Genomic DNA, 19,404 nt, shown 5'->3' with positions numbered 1-19,404 from the left:
AATTATGTGATTTTATCATGTTCATTGAGAATTCTCTAAAAATCAGTCATTACTATATGTCTCTAGTTCTATCGCTTAATGATGAGCACTACCCTCCAAACTTTCTATCAGCTGTGGATTGAACATATACAAAATAACCTCAGCCAACTGAACTAGCAATTAATGTTTTGTTTTTCAACTGAGGATAAGGCCAAACAGGTACAAAGAAATAATTTTTCAAAATGTTTCCCCCTCTCCTTTCCCTTCTCTACCTGAAGAATTTAATAACTAAACTTTGAATTCAAAATTGGGGAGTGAGGGGTGGAGTACAGGAGTCGGAAGCATAGTAGGGAAGACAGACCTTAAGCCTCCACAGTGGGTACCCCAAATTAGGATCTCTGTTGAAAAACCTGGTTGTTTTTGTTCCGGCACTGAGAAGATATTCAGCTGGCAAGCCTTGTGTTTGTGAAATATAACGAATCTGAAACATCAAAACCATCAAACAACTATTTGGAGTGAAAAGGGAAATTATTAAAGGCTTTTACACTAAAACATCATTAACTTTAGGCAAAGGAAGAAATCAAATCTTTAATCAATACAACTGAAATTTATCTGTAAATACCTATATATACTAATCCATCCACAGCTACTGTATCTATTATTTACAAGGAAATCCAGTTTTGAAAATTTTGGCTATAATCTTTTTTGCTTTTCCTGTTGAATTCTAATACTTCAAATCTGTGGAATCTACTACAACTCAGATAACTTCCTTTCTAAATCCTGTAGCTGGAAACCAAAATACCATGCAGACATTGTAAATGACAAGGTAGAAGTGTATTTACGGACAAGTAAAGATATTTGACAATATAGGCCAGGCATGGTGGCTCACACCTGTAATCCCAGTACTTTGGGAGGCCAAGGCAGGAGGATAGCTTGAGCCTGGGAGTTTGAGACCACCCTAGGCTGATATAGCAAGATCCCCGACTCTACAAAAAATAAAAGAATTAGCTAGGCAAGGTGGCATGCACCTATAGTCCCATCTACCTGGGAGGCTGAGGTGGGAGGATCACTTAAGCCCAGGAGCTAGAGGTTACAGTAAGCTGTGACAGGCCTACATGCCAGCCTGGGTGACTGAGCAAGACTCTGTCTCTAAAAAAATAAAAACTTAAAAACCACAACAAAAAAACTGGTGTACTTACTGTGTACCAGACACAGTGTTAGGAGCTGAGGATACACTGGTGATGTGAAACAATCTCTACCCTCAAGGAGCTTACATCATAAAGGGCAGAAACATTTTTTAAAAATAAGAAGAAGGCCAGGCACGGTGACTCACACCTGTAATCCCAACACTTTGGGAGGCTGAGGCAGGTGGATCACCTGAAGTCAGGAGTTCGAGACCAGCCTGGCCAACATGGTGAAACCCCGTCTCTACTAAAAAATACAAAAATTAGTTGGTCATGGTGGCGGGCACCTGTAATCCCAGCTACTCAGGAGGCTGAGGCAGGAGAATCGCTTGAACCAGGGAGGCAGAGGTTGCAGTGAGCCGAAATCGCGCCACTGCACTCCAGCCTGGGTGACAGAGCAAGACTCCATCTCAAACAAATAAAAAGAAAAAAGAAAAAATAACAAGAAATGAGAATTCACAATTTACTTCCATAGTAAAACATTTTCCCTTAACGGACCAATTCCTTAGGAAATTATAGCATATCTCCTAAAGTTTGTCTATTTTTAGATACAGATCATATATTACTACAATTCAGATGATTTCCTTTCTAAATCCTATCTTAGCGACCCAGTATGTCACAGCTTCTGGGACCTGAAGTGTTTCAGTCTGAAGAAAGTACTTCAGTGTGTCATGCGTAAAAGTAAATTATAATAGCTCCGAGTAAGTAGAAGTTCTCTTTTAAAATTCCAGTTCCAGGCCGGGCGCGGTGGCTCACGCCTGTAATCCCAGCACTTTGGGAGGCCGAGGCAGGCGGATCACGAGGTCAGGAGATCGAGACCATCCTGGCTAACACGGTGAAACCCCGTCTCTACTAAAAATACAAAAAATTAGCCGGGCGTGGTAGCGGGCGCCTGTAGTCCCAGCTACTCGGGAGGCTGAGGCAGGAGAATGGCGTGAACCCGGGAGGCGGAGCTTGCAGTGAGCCGAGATCGCGCCACTGCACTCCAGCCTGGGCGACAGAGCGAGACTCCGTCTCAAAAAAAAAAAAAAAAAAAAAAAAATTCCAGTTCCTCATCCTTACTCTACTTTCCTAACTCACAAAGCACATAAGTTAATGAAAGTTAAGTCTCTAATAAATCATTACAGATCTGGCAAAGTATCAACCTTAAGTAATATAAAATAAAAAATTTTTTTATTATAGAATTGCAAACATACTTTAGCCTAAGAAGCAGGAAGAGAAAATTATACTATTCTTTAAAAAGTTCTTTAGTAGTAATTGGACTACTCTTTCCCTATTATCTAAATACTTCAGTAGTATTTAGTACTTCTCTTTCTCCAGAATCTAATTCACAAGTAACTATTTGCATTCTATTTCCATTCAAATAAACACTTTTACCTGATCATATTCTGAAGCACCAGGATAAAGAGGCCATCCCAGGAACAGCTCAGCTATCACACAGCCCAGTGACCACATATCAATAGCTTCACAAAATGGTAACCCAAGAATAATTTCAGGAGCTCTAGCAAAAACAAAAAATATCAGATTAAAAAAAAAACAAAACATTATTTGGGAAAATTAACTACATGACTAAGTCCTGTTTTAGTATTAGCTAAAGGAACATTTATTCAATGAAATGGAAAAAAAATCTTTGGTATACAATCCATCATCTGAAGCTCAGGGCCAGATGTGTTTTGGAATTCAGAATATTTTGAATTTCAGAAAGGTAATGCAGAACACAAAGTACATATTATATAATAATCCCAGTGGAGTTCAGGGCAGTGCACTATAATCAAACACATTAATATTTCTGCAACAAAACATGGAACAGTCATACTAAGTTGGCTAAATAAAGACTTCAAATAGCTTTACAATGGTTCAAGTCAGGTCTTGCCAATTAAATGAATTTATACCAAACTTAAAGAAAAATTTTCATTTATGAGAGCTTTCTGAATTTTGCAATCACAGATAAGGGATAATAGGTTTTTTTATTATTATTCCTAGCACCATTTCAATCATAAAAAAAAAAAATCAATTAAAAGGCCTGGTCAACTGGGCACAGTGGCTCATGCCTGTAATCCCAGCACTTTGGGAAGCCAAAGCGGGTGGATCACCTGAGGTCAGAAGTTCAAGACCAGCTTGGCCAATATGGTGAAACCCCAAATCTACTAAAAATACAAAAATGAGTCAGGTGTGGTGGTGGGCGCCTGTAATCTCAGCTACTCAGGAGGTTGAGACAAAAGAATCGCTTGAACCCAGGAGGTAGAGGTTGCAGTAAGCCAAGATCACACCACTACACTCCAGCCTAGGCGACCCAAGACAGTCCAAAAAAAAAAAAAAAAAGCCCTGGTCAATAAATAACCCTTCATGACAGAAATGCCTTCTGGAAAAAAAAAAAAGAAAAAGAAATGCCTTCTGAAGAGACATGGTGTTGACAGCACACTCTCTAGAGCCAGCCTGTCAGGGTCTGAATCCTAGTTCCATCATTTAATAGCTGCAGGTATATTACTTGATCTCTCTGTGCCTCAGGTTCCTCATCTATAAAATGGAGACAGTAAGAGTTCCCACCACATAGAGTTGTTGTGAAGCTTAAATAAATATATGAAAGCTTTTAGACCAGTGCATGGCACATGGTAAATACTAGTAAGTGTTAGATATAATTAACAGTATTATATTACCATTATTTTAAAACTTTGAACTCTTAGTGTGCTTTTTAGAAATATTCATTAACAGTCCAAGTGAGAAATAAAATGCTAGGGAACTTTAAAGAGATGACTAAGGTAATCCATAACTCAGACATTTATATATACGAACACATCTAAAATAGAATTATTATCCCCATTACAGAAGAAGAAGCTGAGAAAAAGAAAGATTAAGTTATTGGCCTAGAGTCACAGTCAAATAAGTGGCAGAGCTAGGATTTGAATCCCTGCAATCTGGCTCCAGAATTGAGTATATTATATATTACACTGTTTCTCAGTAAGTAAAAGTACATACTCATCTATGTAAATTTATATTTGACATGGTGGAATACAAGGGCAATTGTCAAACTATGACTAATTAGGCAATAAGTGGGTTCAAAAAGAAAATAATAGGTAACACTAATAGCAATAATAATAAATGACACATAAATAGTGCCTACTATGTGCCATGCACTGTTCTAAGTTCTTTATAAATGTTGAGTCACTTAATCCTTACAACAATCCTATCAAAGTATTATTATGATGTCATCAATTCTAAGATACACATCTTTTTACATGTTAGCACCTCTGAAATTAAGAAGATTCTTACAAATGATGGTATATTTTAGTTTAATGGCAGCGCTTTTCCTTTTTTAAGTGGTACAAAAATAATGTATCTTATAATCAACGGCATGTTAGATTCTATGCAATAAAAGTATTACCTCCATTTTACAGATGAAGAAACTGGGCATTACGAGGTTAAAGTAACTTGCCCAAGGCTACATAACTACTAAAAGATGGTGCCCTTGGCCAGCGCAGTGGCTCACGCCTGTAATCCCAGCACTTTGGGAAGCCAAGGTGAGTGGATTGCTTGAGGTCACGAGTTTGAGAACAGCCTGGTCAACACGGTGAAACTCCATCTCTACTAAAAATACAAAAATTAGCTGGGCATGGTGGCGGGCAGCTGCAATCCCAACTACTCAGAGGCTGAGGCAAGAGAATTACTTAAACTTGGGAGGCATAAGTTGCAATGAGTTGAGATCTGCCACTGCACTCCAGCCTGGGCGACAGAGCGAGACTACATCTCAACAAAAGAAAAAGGATGGTATCCAAGCTATTTGGATCCAAGATTTCAGCTCTTAGGCACCTGATCATCTTCTCCAAATAATTTCCTTTCTTTCTTACAAGTCATGGAATTATAATCTATAAGGACACTCCAGATCCAGATCCAGATCCAGATTCAGATTCCTCATGTTACAGGAGTTAAATGGAAAACAGATCTCTCCATGAAGAACCATCTAACTGGCCGTGTCTCCTCACAGAATACCCAGGTTTCTCAAACTACTTTCAAGTGATATGTGCTTATTGTTGTTTTGTGTATATGTGCAGGGGGTTGAGGGAAGGCAAGGATTAAGCAAGGAGAATATAAAGTAATTTCCCTAAATAAGAATATCCCTCCCCATCTAAGCAAACTAGGCATAGAAGAAAAAAAAAATCCTCCCCTAGTATTTATATATAAATAGTGGCCCTTAGAAAACAGTAAATCTGGGGACTCCACAGGGCCTGAAAGCTTTTCTGATCCTTAAATACAAATAGCAGTCGACCCAGGCCTCTTCAGGCTTACACTTTTTAACAGCTATGGGTGGAACCACCAATATCATCAGTTTTTGTAGTATTTAATTTGAACTGTGGTTTTATTTACCAAAGAAATAACTGGCCGGGTGCGGTGGCTCACGCCTGTAATCCAAGCACTTTGGGAGGCCGAGGAGGCTGGATCACCTGAAGTCAGGAGTTTGAGACCAGCCTGGCCAACATGGTGAAACCCCATCTCTACTAAAAATATAAAAAATCAGCCAGGCGTGGTGGCGGGCACCTGTAATCCCAGCTACTCAGGAGGCTGAGGCAGGAGAATTGCTTGAACCCAGGAGACGGAGGTTGCAGTGAGCTGACACAGTGCCACTGCACTCCAGCCTGGGTGACAGAGTAAGACTCTGTCTCAAAAAAAAAAAAAAAAAGAAAAGAAAAGAAGTAACCCTCAAAAGTGATATTCCTGTTGCAGGTGGCTAGAGGCACATATTACTGATGGAATTTCAGAGTTCAATGAAATCTCAACCATAATGGCATGTTTTCAACACTGCACAAGTTTGACAGGCGCATTAATAAGCTAGTAAGACTACCCAGAAACAACATAAAAGCTTTTCTAAAATTGAAAAGGAACAAAATTTTCTACTCCTAGTGAGCAGAATCATTAATTTCCAAGTTCATGACAGTGCCAAAAATAGCTGGCAGGGGGAGCACAACTGGCAATGAGCCAAAATAAAAACTGGGTTTAGAACATTCCAAAGCATCAATTGGAGGGCAGCATATTGATTTTGCTATTCCTACCATACTAGAAAGACATTTTAAAGTCCAAAAGGTAGGTCACAGAGAATGGCCAGGCCACTCTATAACTTTCTTTAAAAGGTAGCGATAACAGGCCAGGCGCGGTGGCTCACGCCTATAATCCTAGCACTGTGGGAGGCCAAGGCACGTGGATGGCCTGAGGTCAGGAGTTCAAGTCCAGCCTGGCCAACATGATGAAACCCAGTCTCTACTAAAAATACAAAAATTAGCTGGGCGTGGTGGCAGGCGCCTGTAATCCCAACTACTCCAGAGGCTGAGGCAGGAGAATCGCTTGAACCCGGGGGGCAGAGGTTGCAGTGAGCCGAGATTACATCAATTCACTCCAGACTGGGCGTAAGAGCGAAACTCCGTCTCAGAAAAAAATAAAAAAGGTAGCAATAATATATGATAACTGTCTCGAGCTTCAAGTTTTCTGGGAAATTAAGGAAAATATCACTTCCACAGCCCCCAAGTCCCATTTAATTAAAAAAAAAAAGAACTGAAGATTAGCTGAGTTTTTTCATTTGGTCTCACCCTGCTTTTGGAGTGACAAAAGCAGCTAAGGACTTCCAGCAAAAGCTCAGTCAAAACAGCAACTCTACCGTATCTACCTTATAAAAAGGCAAATAGCAAAACGAAAAACAAAAAAAGGAAAGCAGTTTAAAAAAAAAAAAAATACGGCCAGAAACGGCGGTTCACACCTATAATCCCAGCACTTTGGGAAGCCAAGGCAGGAGGATCACTTGAGCAGGAGTTTGAGACCAGCCTAGGCAACACAGCAAGACCCAATCTCTACCAAAAAAGTTTAAAAAATTAGCCAGGTATGGTGGTGCGTGCCTGCAGTTCTAGCTACTCAGGAAGCTGAGGTGGAAGGATCACTTGAGCCCAGGAGGTCAAGGCTGCAGTGAGCCATGATTGCACCACTGCACTCCAGCCTGAGACTCTGTCTCAAAAACAAACAAAAAATCAGTAAGGCTGCTTAGTTCACTGAGGGTTTTGTATTATTTGGGCCTATAAATGTTAGACTTACCCAAACTCTACGAAGCAAAAAGACAAGTTATTTTCTACTTTACTGAACAGAAAGGCATCACTAGAGCAGGTTTATCTCTAAGGACTGAATACTTTAAACTGTGAATCCAGATTATAATTATTAGAATTATTTTCATTACATCTTTCCTCTTGGCCTCCTTATTTCTTAATCCCTCAATATAAACTCTATAGACACGTAAAACTCTGGTTCTACCTCATTTGTGTAATAAGGAAACAGAGTTAGATAATTACTCTTCTAGGTCCCTTTCCAGCTGTAACATTCCAACAACTGGGCAGTAAAAAAGGTTATCTACAGAAGCACAGGAAAGTGAAAGAAACTGTTAAAAACTGGCAGTGTTCACTTCAGTAGGAAAATGGTATTAATTGTGCTTTGAACATGGCAAGTCTCCTCTTTGAAGACACATCCCATCCTTAAAAAACAAATACTAAACAGGCTCTGGTTATTACAGCTAAGTGATAGAAACAACAATCCCTGCCTTTTGATTCCCCAACTTCAAACTTCTTTAAGTTGAAAAATTCTTCCAACCAACATTGTTGAGGTTAATTTCACTGGCACCCAGAGCAAGCTAAGGTTAGGATCACTTAACACAAATCACTCTGATTATTTTCATGAACATTTTCGTTTCTTTCTTCCTATCTCAGAGACATCAAACCTACTTACTTACCAATTAGAGAGGTTACATAAAACCTAACTTCCTGCATCAGTGGCTTAGGTGAAACTATATTTTGACTGCCAGAGGAAATTAGATTATTTGTTTGTCTAGGATAAATGGAAGATACGTTTTCCTTCTCTAGACCTTTTCCTTCCGTAAGTAACAAAGTGATTCAGCTTGAAATAAAGGCTGGCTAGTTTGTTCAGTAGGGAAAAACATTCAGCCTGTAAGCATGGCAAACCTTTGTCTCTAAAACTCAAGCCCGAAAGACAGGAGCTTTGCTTGGAGTCTGTGCACATTTACAGTGAGCCAGAGAATAAAGTATATTATTTCCACTGCCTGAATCATTTAGCCATGCCCAGGGCCAATGGACACAGCGAGGTGGCAAATTTATGTGAGCTGATAATACTGGCATATTATCAGAAAGACAAAGCAAGGTAAACTAAAAAGGTGGGTAAGAGGAGGACTAGCTTTGGAGTCAAAATGCTTCACCAGCCAAACAGATTTCACAGAGGTTTTTTGAAAGACAGAAGGGTGAGGACTTAATGGACTCTAATATGGCAACAAAGCAACATCAAAGAAGCTTAAGAGGACCACTGCGGGTAAAACTAGTGATAAAGAAGGAATGCCTGAGCTGCTATTCCATCTGCCTTAGGCTCATTATCAAGTATTACTGTGACACAACAGAACACTCATGTTAAATCCTAAACACTGTCAAGCCCTGGGCACTGAACTTGAGTATACAGAGTAATTACTCAGTAATACACAGAATGAACTCCTGTTTTTAAGAGGCAAACTTAGCTCCACTTAAAATTATAGTCAACAACTATATTGCAGTGAATTTAAAGAAAGCTTTGTTGAAGGGTAACTTTGAAGATTTGAAAACCTTAGTTTCTATAAAAAACAAAACCAAAATGAATCAATTGACAGCTTAAATTAAAAGGATAAAAAAAAACAAAGATCAGCAACCTAACACTGAATATTATTCAAATGAATTACACATTACAGAAAGCTAAGCAGCCAAATAATTCATTTTATTTTGTATTAACATGCCCCAATTATAACAAAGCCAAATAATTTTTATCTCCTATTGCTCTCCCTTTTTCAATTTAAAAACTACTCTGTTATCACAAGAGAATGCACTTTGTCTTTGACAGGGCAAACAAGTAGTTAAAGAACACCTGCAGGCACAGAGTCAAGACAGAAAGGAAGAGCTGATCAGCCCTCTTCCTTCAGCTGTGGTCTGCCTAGTCCCTCCTGAGGACTCAAAATGGGATTCTGCGCTGAATTCTTCAGTGCACCTGTAGAGTATGTTATATATATGTTATGTTGGTGTGGCTGGTGGTAAGACTGCTCAAAGGAGAGCATTAAAAAGCAAATGTAGTTGGAACCTAAATCTCCCAAGGCATAAATAAATAAATGGAGACGACATTCTTAAAGTTAGCCAAGGTTGCCTAGGGCAGCATAAAACCAGAAAACAAAGGATCTAAGAGTTTATTTACCTTACCTCAAGTAAAAAATACCAGTTTTATAAAACTGTAAAAAGATATAAAGAAATAAGGATGGACTGACTTACTATTAAGCTGTCAATACTACCCAAAGTCATCTACAGATACATCGCTATCCTTAATAAAAAGCAATTATGGTTTTTGTATAAAATAGAAAAACCCATCCTAAAATTTATATGGACCCTCAAAGACCCCAAATAGCCAAAACAATCTTGAAAAAGAACAAAGTTGGAGGTCTCACACTTCCTGATTTCAAACTTACTACAAAGCTACAATAATCAAAACAGTGTGGTACTGGCATAAAGACATATATAGATTAATGGAATAGAGAGCCCAACATTGAAAATGGGAAAGCAATAGAAGATAAGAATTATTTGTATATATGTTCAAATGATTCCAACAAGGGTGCCCAAACCACCCAACACAGAAAGGACAATCTTCTCAGCAAATGGTGTTTGAAGAACTGAATAGTCACATGCCAAAGAATTACACTGGATTTGTACCTTGGACCATAGACAAAAATCAACAAAGAATCAAAGACCAAAATATAAGAGCTAAAACTATAAAACTCTTAGCAGAAAACATAGGGGAAAATCTGTATGATTTCGACTTAACAGTGACTTCTTGGATATGTCACCAAAAGCACAAGCAACCAAAGAAAAAGTAGACAAACTGCACTTCACCAAAGTTAAAAACTTTTCTGTGTCAAACACTATCAACAGGTAAAAAGGCAACCCAAGGAATAGATGAAAATTTAGTATATAGAGTATACAACTCAACAACAAAAAGCCCAATTCAAGAAATGAGGAAAGGACTTAAATAGACATTTCTCCAAAGAAGATATACAGATGTCGGGCACATAAAAAAATGCCAGGCTGGGCATGGTGGCTCATGTCTGTAATCCCAGCACTTTGGGTTGCCGAGGCGGGCATATCACTTGAGCCTATGAGTTTGAGACCAGCCTGGGCAACACGGTGAAACCCCGTCTCTACTAAAAATACAAAACACTAGTCAGGTGTGGGGGTGCATGCCCGTAGTCTCAGGTACCCGAAAGGCTAAGGTGGGAGGACCGCTTGAGCCTGAGAGGTCATGGCTGCAGTAAGCCATGATTGCACAACTGCACCCCAGCCTGGGTGACAAAGTGGGACTCTGTCTCAAAACAAAACAAAATAAAACAAATGCTCAACATCATTAATCATTAGGGAAATACAAATCAAAACCACAATGAGATACCACTTCACACCCATAAGAATGGCTATTATTGACCGGGCCCAGTGGCTCACGCCTGTAATCCCAGCACTTCATCACGAGGTCAAGAGATCGAGACCATCCCGGCCAACATGGTGAAACCCTGTCTCTACTAAAAATACAAAAATTAGCTGGGCATGGTGGCACCTGTATTCCCAGCTACTCAGGAGGCCGAGCTAGGAGAACTGCTTGAACCTGTGAGGCGGAGGTTGCAGTGAACCGAGATCGTGCCACTGCACTCCAGCCTGGCAACAAAGCAAGACTCCATCTCAAAAAAAAAAAAAAAAAGACTATTATTGGCCAGGCACAGTGGCTCATGCCTGTAATCCCAGCACTTTGGGAGGCCAAGGTGGGCAGACTACCTGAGGTCAGGAGTTCGAGACCAGCCTGGCCAACATGGTAAAACCCCATCTCTACTAAAAATACAAAAAGTAGCTGGGTGTGGTGGCAGGCACCTGTAATCCCAGCTACTCGGGAGGCTGAGGCAGGAGAATCCTGGGAGGCAGAGGCTGCAGTGAGCCGAGATCGCACCACTGCACTCCAGCCTAGGCAACAAGAGTGAAACTCCATCTCAAAAAAAAAAAAAAAAAAAAAAAAAAAAAAACCCATGGCTATTATTTAAAAAACAAAACAAGGCCAGGAGTGGTAGTTCACACCTGTAATCCCAGAACTTTGGGAGACTGAGGCAGGAGGATGGCTTGAGGCCAGTAGTTTGAGACCAGATTGGGCAACAAAATGAGACCCTCAAAACACTGTCACCACAAAAAATAAAATAATAGTAATTAGCCAGGTATGGTGGAGTGTGACTGCAGTCCTACCTACTTGGGAGGCTGAAGTGGGAGGACTGCTCAAGCCCAGGAGTTGGAGGCTACAGTGAACTATGATCGTGCCACTGTACTCCAGCATGAGCAATAGAGGCAGCTCCTGTCTCTGTAAAAATAAACAAACAATATTTTTAAATAAAAAAAATAACAAATGTTAGAGAAAATGTGGAGAAATTTGGAATGCACATCCACTGCTGGTAGGAATGTAAAATAGTGCAGCCTCTGTGGAAAATAATTTGGTAATTCTGCAAAAAGTTAAACATAGAATTATCATGTGACCCAGCAATTCCACTCCTAGCTATATCCCCAAAAGAACTGAAAATAGGGACTAGGATACTTGTACACCAATGTTCATAGCAGCATTATTCACAACAGCCTAAAGTTAGCAACAACCCAAATATCTACCGACAGATGAATGCATAAACAAAATGTGGTATATACAAACAATGGAATATTATACAGCCATAAAAGGAATGAAGTTCTGATACATGTTACAGCACGGATTAGCCTCAAAAGCATTACGCTAAGTGAAATAAACTAGACACAAAAAGACAAACATTGTATGATTCCACTTACATGCAGTATCTAGAATAGGCAAATTCATAGAGACAGAAAGTCAAATCAAGATTACCAGTGGTAGGAAGAAGAGAGAATAGGGAGTTATTGCTTAATGGTTAGAATTTCTGTTTTGGGTGATGAAAACATTTGGAAATAGTGGTGATGGTTACACAACATTGTGAATACACTTAACAGACAGCAGTGATGGTTACACAACACTGTGAATGTACTTAACACAATGAGTGGTACCAAATGGTTAAAATTGTAAACTTCCTATTATAAAGATCTTACCACAATGTTTTTAAAAAAGGAAACATGCAGATGACATTTTTTCTGAGTCCTTGTATGGGTTAAAATATCCTCACATTATTTTCACACATAATATAAAATTCTTAATTCAGAATTTCTATTTCCTCAAATTTTATTACAGGCATCTGGCATGTATAGCTCCTTATAAACATATTTTATAGGTTATCTATGTTTTTATTATTTCACTTCTTGATTGGATGCTTACATGATTTGTATTTAATGTATGGCCATTAAAACTAAATATTAGATTCCTTAAAATTAATAACTAGGCAAGTAAGTAAATGGGTGCTGATAAAAAGCACATTTTAAAAGCCTTGGTTATGGTACAGACAAAATTGTATATATCAGCATTTACATACTGTCCCAATAATTATTATATATTAAATCGGTAGCTACATTAAAAGTATCAATCTAGAAATATATATCATTAAAGTATAAGGTACTTGGGTCAAGGCCATTCTAGGATAACCCATTAAGTTCAAAGTATTTAGAGAATGTTAAAACAGGAAGAGATTGTAGCAATCATGTAATTCAATTCATGCTACTACAGAAGAAAATGTAAAAGAATAAAATGTTACTAGAGTTAAACCTGGAGTTATTCCCACGTTATTTTACCTGCCAAGATAAGAGCTTCGAAAAAACAGCAACATATGCTCAGATTCATTACAAATAAGTAAATATCTTTGTGTATTTCAAGACTCTTTAAAATGGGAAAATGGCTGGGCATGGTGCCTCACGCCTCTAATCACTTTGGGAGGCTGAGGCGGGTGGATCACCTGAGGTCAGGAGTTCAAAACCAGCCTGGTCAACATGGTGAAACCCCATCTCTATTAAAAACAAAAAAATTAGCCGGGCGTGGTAGCAGGTGCCTGTAGTCCCAGCTACTCAGGACAGGAGTAGCAGGAGAAATCACTTGACCCCAGGAGGTGGAGGCTGCCGTGAGTCGATGTCACACCACTGCACTCTAGCCTGGGTGGCAAGTGAAACTCCATCTTAAAAAAATAAATAAATAGGCTGGGCGCGGTGGCTCACGCCTGTAATCCCAGCGCTTTGGGAGGCCGAGACGGGTGGATCACGAGGTCAGGATATCGAGACCATCCTGGCTAACATGGTGAAACCCCGTCTCTACTAAAAATACAAAAAAAATTAGCCGGGCGTGATGGCGGGTGCCTGTGGTCCCAGCTACTCAGGAGGCTGAGGCAGGAGAATGGCGTGAACCCAGGAGGTGGGGCTTGCAGTGAGCTGATATCACGCCACTGCACTCCAGCCTGGGCGACAGAGTGAGATTCTGTCTCTAAATAAATAAATAAATAAAATAAATAAAATGGGAAAATGAGGTAAAATGATACTAAAGAAAAGAACCAGGTGCTAGTATAATTCAACTAGTAACAACTTTCAGAATCAGACTGAGTTAATTTTTCCAGTGCTAGATAAAATTTCAGAAATAAATGTCATATATAGGAATGCCACACACATAGAATGAGCTAAAACATATCCTATTTCTATCTCAGAATCTATAAACAAATTCATTGCTCTATGTAGCCTAAGGGGTATATGTTAAATATAAGGACAGAACTCTAGCCTAAGATACAATTTTCAGCATTTGCCACTTGCCTGTAGTAACGTGACTGTAAGTAGGTTGAGCACACAGCTTTGGAAACGTGACTAGCAGAACCAAAGTCAATGACCTTCACTCGGTAGGGCTGGCGAACTGGATCAACCAGCATGATGTTTTCAGGCTTAAGGTCAGCGTGGATCAGACCAAGACTCTTGAGCTTCATCAAGGCTGTGGCCACCTGCTGCAAGATTGGTCTGATGTACTTGAGTGGCAGTGGGCTAAATTTGTTTTGCTTTAGAAAATCATATAAGTTCTGCTCCAACATTTCAAAAACAAGGCAGGTGTGATTCTTATGCTGAAAGCACTCGTATGAACGGACAAAATTATACTCATCAGCATTTTCACTGCTTAGGCGGGAAAGGATGCTCACTTCAATCTGTCCTTGTCTGGCATAGGAGGGGTGGTTCTTCAAGATTTTAATAGCCACAATTTCCTTGGTGCTCCTCTTCCAGCACTTAGCCACCTGTCCAAATGTCCCCCGGCCTAGGAACTCCAAGACTTCATAGCTATTGGTCATAGAGCAAAGGATCTCATGCTGGACCAGCTGGTAATCCCCTTCTCCGCTGGAACTGCTACTCTTTGTGGTCACAGTGGTGGTTGTGGCAGCAGCACCCACCACAGTCCTGTTTTGCAGCATGAGAGGGGGATGTTCTTCTATGATCTGCACACTACCGTTGCTGTCAACTTCCTCACTTTTTCGTTTCAATCCACATTTTTGATATGGCTCAAGCAAAGAAACGTTGCTTCTGTGAGTCAGGGTCTGGCTGCTTTGGAAGGTTGATGTAGCAGCACTGCCCGAGCTATCAGCGGCTGTTACAACAATATGCTCCACTGCAGGAGCTGGGAGGAGGAGGCCCTGGTCGTAAGCAGGGAGGTTGAAATTTGCTACCTGGTGAGAGGAGTTGGCTTGCCCTTGTGTGGCTGGGAGGGTTTTGCTGTGGGTATAATATTTGTCGTTGCTACTCTGTCCTGAAACATCCCAGCCAGAGGGCTCTATTTTCAGTTTCTTCGCACTGCAGAAGGCACTCGACGACACTGATGGGGGCGAAAACACTTGCAGCTGTGATGCCATACCTATATTGAGAGAAAGGAAGAATTAGACCACAAGGATAAAAGATACAAGGCTTAGATTTAAAACACACACAAACACACACACACACTTTTACTTGACAAAAGAAACATGATGTAATAATGTTCTCCTCTTCTCAAAAACTAATTCAATCTTGACCTATATTCATAGAAACAGTGTACAGAACGTGCTGGACAAAGTGAAGATTATCCACTCTGCTCAGGTCATACATAAAATGCATTCAATTGTCTACCACATTTTAAGATAAAAAAGTAACCAGTATGGGCCAGGCACAGTGGCTCAAGCCTTTAATTCCAGCACTTTGGGAGGCCAAGGCAGGAGGATCTCCTGAGCTGAGGAGTTCGAGACCAGCCTAGGCAATGTAGTGAGACCCTGTCTCTAAAAATACTAAAATTGAAAAAAAAAAAAAAAAAAAGTAACCAGGATGATGAGAAAGCTAGAGTATATTCTGAAGAACCGAGGAAAGTTAGTAGAAAAATATGAGGAAAGGATGTAAGAACAGTCCAGCTTTCTGTCCCTGAATATCCCACAGACACTTCCAGCTCAATAAGCCCACAGATTAAACTGAAAGCTATTTTTTCATAATAAAGTCCAAACATCTGACATAGCACACAAGCTATTTCATATTTATCTTCTCCATTTTCAACCATCCGATCTCATATGCCTTGGGGCTCTATAGTAATCCCTCTTTCCTTGCTCTACCCTTTCCCCCTTTTTAATAATTACTCCTCAAAATTAGTCATCTTCAAAAGACTAAAATCTCTATCTCTAACCCAGGATTCTCTCGCTTTGAACTCCAAACCCTATATCCAAATGACTACTTAACCCTGCAACTTGGACATTTTACAAACACCTCATATTCAATACATTCAGAATTAAACTTACGAGCCTCCACCCCACCTTCAGTTTTCTATCTTAATTATGAGATGCCATCACACATCCAACACCTCAAGCCAGAAATCAGGGAGCTCCAGCCTGGGCAACATGGTGAAACCGTCTCTAAAACAAACAAACAACAACAAAAAACAGATAAAAAAGCCAGGCTTGGTGGCACATGCCTGTAGTCCTAGCTACTCAGAAGGCAGAAGTGATCACCTGAGCCCAGAGGTAGAGGCTGCAGTGAGCTGTGATCGTGCCACTGCACTCCAGCCAGGGTGAAAGAATGACACCCTGTCTCAAAAAAAAGAAAAAAAATTAGGGATGTCTGTTTCCTCAGCTACATAATGGTGATAGCAATACCTACCTCATGGGGTTGTTCTGAGAATTAAATAATTTAATACATGTAAAATGATAGTGTCTACCACATATTTAATACTATTATCCTGGCTCATTCCTCTCCCTTATTCCTCCACATCTAATCTCTATCTTATCCATTCCATCTCCTAAGTGTGTGTGTGTGTGTGTGTGTGTGTGTGTGTGTGTGTGTGTATATATTTTTTTTTTTTTTTTTTTTTTTTTTGGAGCCAGAGTCTCACTCTGTAGCCCAAGCTGGAGTGCAATAGCACAATCTTGGCTCGCTGCAACCTTCACCTCTGGGGCTCAAGCAATTCTCCTGCCTCAGCCTCCCAAGTAGCTGAGACTAGAGGCGTGCACGACCACACCCAGTTAATTTCTTTGTATTTTTAGTAGAGATGGGTTTTCACCATGTTGCCTGGGTGGTCTCAAACTCCTGAGCTCAAGTGATCCACCCCCCTCACCCTCCCAAAGTGCTGGGATTACAGGCGTGAGCCACTGCCCCTGGCCTCCTAAGTATATTTCAAATCAGCCCTTTTTCCCTACCCTTATTGGCACCATTCTAGTTCAAACTGCCAGTAGCTTCCAAACTAATCTCCTTAAATCCACTCAATAGATCTTTGCTTTTAAACAATGCAAATCAGATAACTGCTCTCTCTTCTTAACCATCTTGCTTCCCCTTCTCCCGGGATTTCTCATTGCTTTGGAGATAATGTCCAAGATTCTCAACTTGGCTGGCCATGGTCGCTCACGCCTGTAATTCCCGCACTTTGGGAGGCCCAGGCAGGAGGATCACTTGAGCTCAGGAGTTCAAGATCAGCCTGGGAAGCATTAACAAAAAAAAAAGAAAAGAAAAGAAAAGAAAAATTAGGCCAGACGTGGTGGCTCACGCCTGTAATCCTGGCACTTTAGGAACCCAAGGTGGAAGGATCACTTGAGTCCATGAGTTCAAGACCAGCCAGGGCAACATGGGGAGACTCCATCTCTACCGGAAAAAAAATAAAAATAAAAAAAGCCAAGTGTAAGTGGCACATGCCTGTGGTCCCAGCTACTCAGGAGGCTGAAGCAGGAAAATCACCTGAGTCTGGGACATTGAGGCTACAGTGAGTTGTGATTACTCCATTGCACTCTAGCCTGGGCAACAGAGCTAGATCCTATCTCAAAAAAAAACCTGTCTCAACCTGCCTTAAAATGCACTCCAAAATCTGCTTGCTGCCTTCCAACATCTCCCCACTTTGATTCCTCCCCTAACCCCCACTCTAGCCACACTGCTTTTCTTTCTTTAGTTCTTGGAAGGCCACTCACCTCCAGGCCCTCTAAATATGTTGAAGACTTTCTGCTGCGAAAACTGCCCCGACACCTCTGTCACATGCAGAAACGCTCCCTACGATCACCCCCTGCCCCCACCATGCATTCCCACAGCAACCTGTTAACTTGAAAGTATTTATTTAATGCTACATTCCCAGCTACAGTATAAGCTCCGGCACATCTCTGTCTTGCTCTTCTATCACCAAAGCCTTATACAGACTGACAATATATACACACTCAATTATCTGTTGGATGAATTATTTGACCCCTGCCTACCAATCTCATATCTATTAAATACAACTCCCTACCACTCACATTCAACTGTAGTATTTTCAAATGCTCGATCCTTGATTTTTTTTTTTTAATGTCTTCCCTCCTTTTTATCTGTGTGGTCCTTGAGTCATGGGGGAAGTCTCTACTCCAATCCATATAGTATAACATTACTAATCATAAGAGAATAAACACCCACAACAAGAAAGGAAGGAAACATGACAAAGGATGTTACAGAACATCAAAAGGCAGTAAGTACATTTCTTTGTGCCTGAATACAACTAGAAACCACCTGCACTGGACTAGTCAGCTGGAAAGAACAAATCCTCTGCCTTCAATTTCTAAAACCCAGTTGAGATTTACTTTAAGAGTTTCCATAATTTATATAAACTTTGAAGAGAAAAAAAAGTACAAATTAAAAGCTAAGGTCAGTACAATTTAACTGTGAGGCTGAATTTACAAATCATCTTGTTCTACCTACTTCACTGAAATACCAAATATAATAAAAGAAAAATCTGAAACCAAGTAGCTCCTTTACAAAATGCACCTATTAAAATATATGTGTAAGTATTTATCATAAAATTAAGCCAACCTGTTGAACAACAAAAGGAAGCAAATTTTCTAAATTTGTTTTCCATTAACAATGTTAATATTGTTCACCTAATTTTAACAATCTATCAAAAAACATAAACACAACTTTTATGTAACTTGAAGTATTTAGTGAAAGAATCTAAATAGAAAATTTGCAGTTTGCAGCAACTGTCTAGGAATAGGGGGGTCATAAAGTAATACTGAAAAGAATTCATGAAATACCAAATTTTAAAAAATGTATTCATTTTGGGAGGCCAAGGCAGGCAGATCATGAGGTCAGGAGTTCGAGACCAACCTGACCAACATGGTAAAACGCCATCTCTACTAAAAATACAAAAATTAGCTGGGCGTGGTGACACGCACTTGTAATCCCAGCTACTCAGGAGGCTGAAGCAGGAGAATCACTTGAATCCGGGAGGCAGAGGTTGTAGTGAGCTGAGATCATGCCATTGCATTCCAGCCTGGGCGACAGAGTGAGACTCCATCTCAAAAAAAAAAAAAAAAAAAAAAAAAGGATTCATAACTAGATACTCTATAAAATTTTGCATTTGGCAGAGTAACATTATTGCCAACTTTTTACCCAAAAAACATAATAAAAGATTACTTATGATTTCAGATCTTCACATTGGGCACTGAAAAAAGTACAAGTTCTAGGACATTTTTCAGAATGTTTTAATATTAAATGATTACAGTTCTTATCCATAAAGACAAATTTAGTTCACCCAAAGGGAAAGGACAACTCAGAATTCTTTCACTGGTCTTCCCCACAGCAAGGGTGTGATGTACAAAAAGTCAGTATCAGACCACCGGGGTTCTTACAGTGTGGCTGAGACTCATTCTGACCTCAATTAACACAAGGTGAGAAGAAAATACAGAATCACAATGGCCTAGAAAAACCAACAGACTCTTATTTATATTCTACTCTGAAACTCAGCTAAA

At 40.0% G+C, this 19,404-nt stretch overlaps 1 protein-coding gene across 11 annotated transcripts in view; it reads right to left on the bottom strand.

Moving 5' to 3' along the window:
• HIPK1 (homeodomain interacting protein kinase 1) overlaps positions 1–19,404 on the bottom strand; it is a 48,828-nt gene that overhangs the window by 22,712 nt on the left and 6,712 nt on the right. For 10 of the 11 annotated variants that reach the window (XM_057302615.2, XM_008973657.4, XM_008973653.5 and 7 more), the window contains 3 exons: positions 13,970–15,047; positions 2,541–2,664; positions 341–460 (listed from right to left, as the gene is read on the bottom strand). In XM_057302615.2, the coding sequence (XP_057158598.2) occupies positions 341–460; positions 2,541–2,664; positions 13,970–15,047 (1,322 nt within the window). Of the gene's footprint in view, positions 1–340; positions 486–1,178; positions 1,212–2,540; positions 2,665–13,969; positions 15,048–19,404 lie in introns of those variants that run through there. The other variant, XM_055114191.2, reaches the window with a different exon arrangement.

This window comes from Pan paniscus, chromosome 1 (genome assembly GCF_029289425.2).
Source record: "Pan paniscus chromosome 1, NHGRI_mPanPan1-v2.0_pri, whole genome shotgun sequence".
In the NCBI taxonomy this organism is placed as follows: domain Eukaryota; kingdom Metazoa; phylum Chordata; class Mammalia; order Primates; family Hominidae; genus Pan; species Pan paniscus.
This window is presented reverse-complemented; position numbering and strand designations above follow the sequence as displayed.